We start from the raw sequence: 253 nt of genomic DNA, 5'->3' as shown, positions 1-253 counted from the left end.
AGAAGAGCACAACCTCCGGCCACTTACGAAACTCAGGTCATACGACTTGACCTTCGGCTCCCGCTCGGCCTCGTTGACCTCGAGGAACAGATCTCGGTCAAACATCGCGTTCTCCCCGAAGATCGGCTCAAAGGCTGCCGATGTCCCCAGGATGGCGAGCGCGAGTGCCAGGATCGTGGACCGTGCACCGTGCATCCTGATGGAGATCTGTCGGGGGAAGTTGAGCGAGGATGAGAGATTTGCGCGTGTCTGC

At 59.3% G+C, this 253-nt stretch overlaps 1 protein-coding gene across 1 annotated transcript in view; it reads right to left on the bottom strand.

Moving 5' to 3' along the window:
• Window positions 1–253, bottom strand: part of LOC119592870 (vascular endothelial growth factor A-like) — an 11,895-nt gene that overhangs the window by 6,183 nt on the left and 5,459 nt on the right. Inside the window, exon 2 of the mRNA XM_037941764.1 lies at window positions 28–207. Within this exon, the coding sequence (XP_037797692.1) occupies window positions 28–195 (168 nt within the window). The 5' untranslated portion in view covers window positions 196–207. The remainder of the gene's footprint in view (window positions 1–27; window positions 208–253) is intronic.

Source organism: Penaeus monodon, chromosome 31, assembly GCF_015228065.2.
Source record: "Penaeus monodon isolate SGIC_2016 chromosome 31, NSTDA_Pmon_1, whole genome shotgun sequence".
Taxonomy (NCBI): Eukaryota; Metazoa; Arthropoda; class Malacostraca; order Decapoda; family Penaeidae; genus Penaeus; species Penaeus monodon.
The sequence above is the reverse complement of the archived record's forward strand: the minus strand, read 5'-3'. Positions and strand labels throughout refer to the sequence as shown.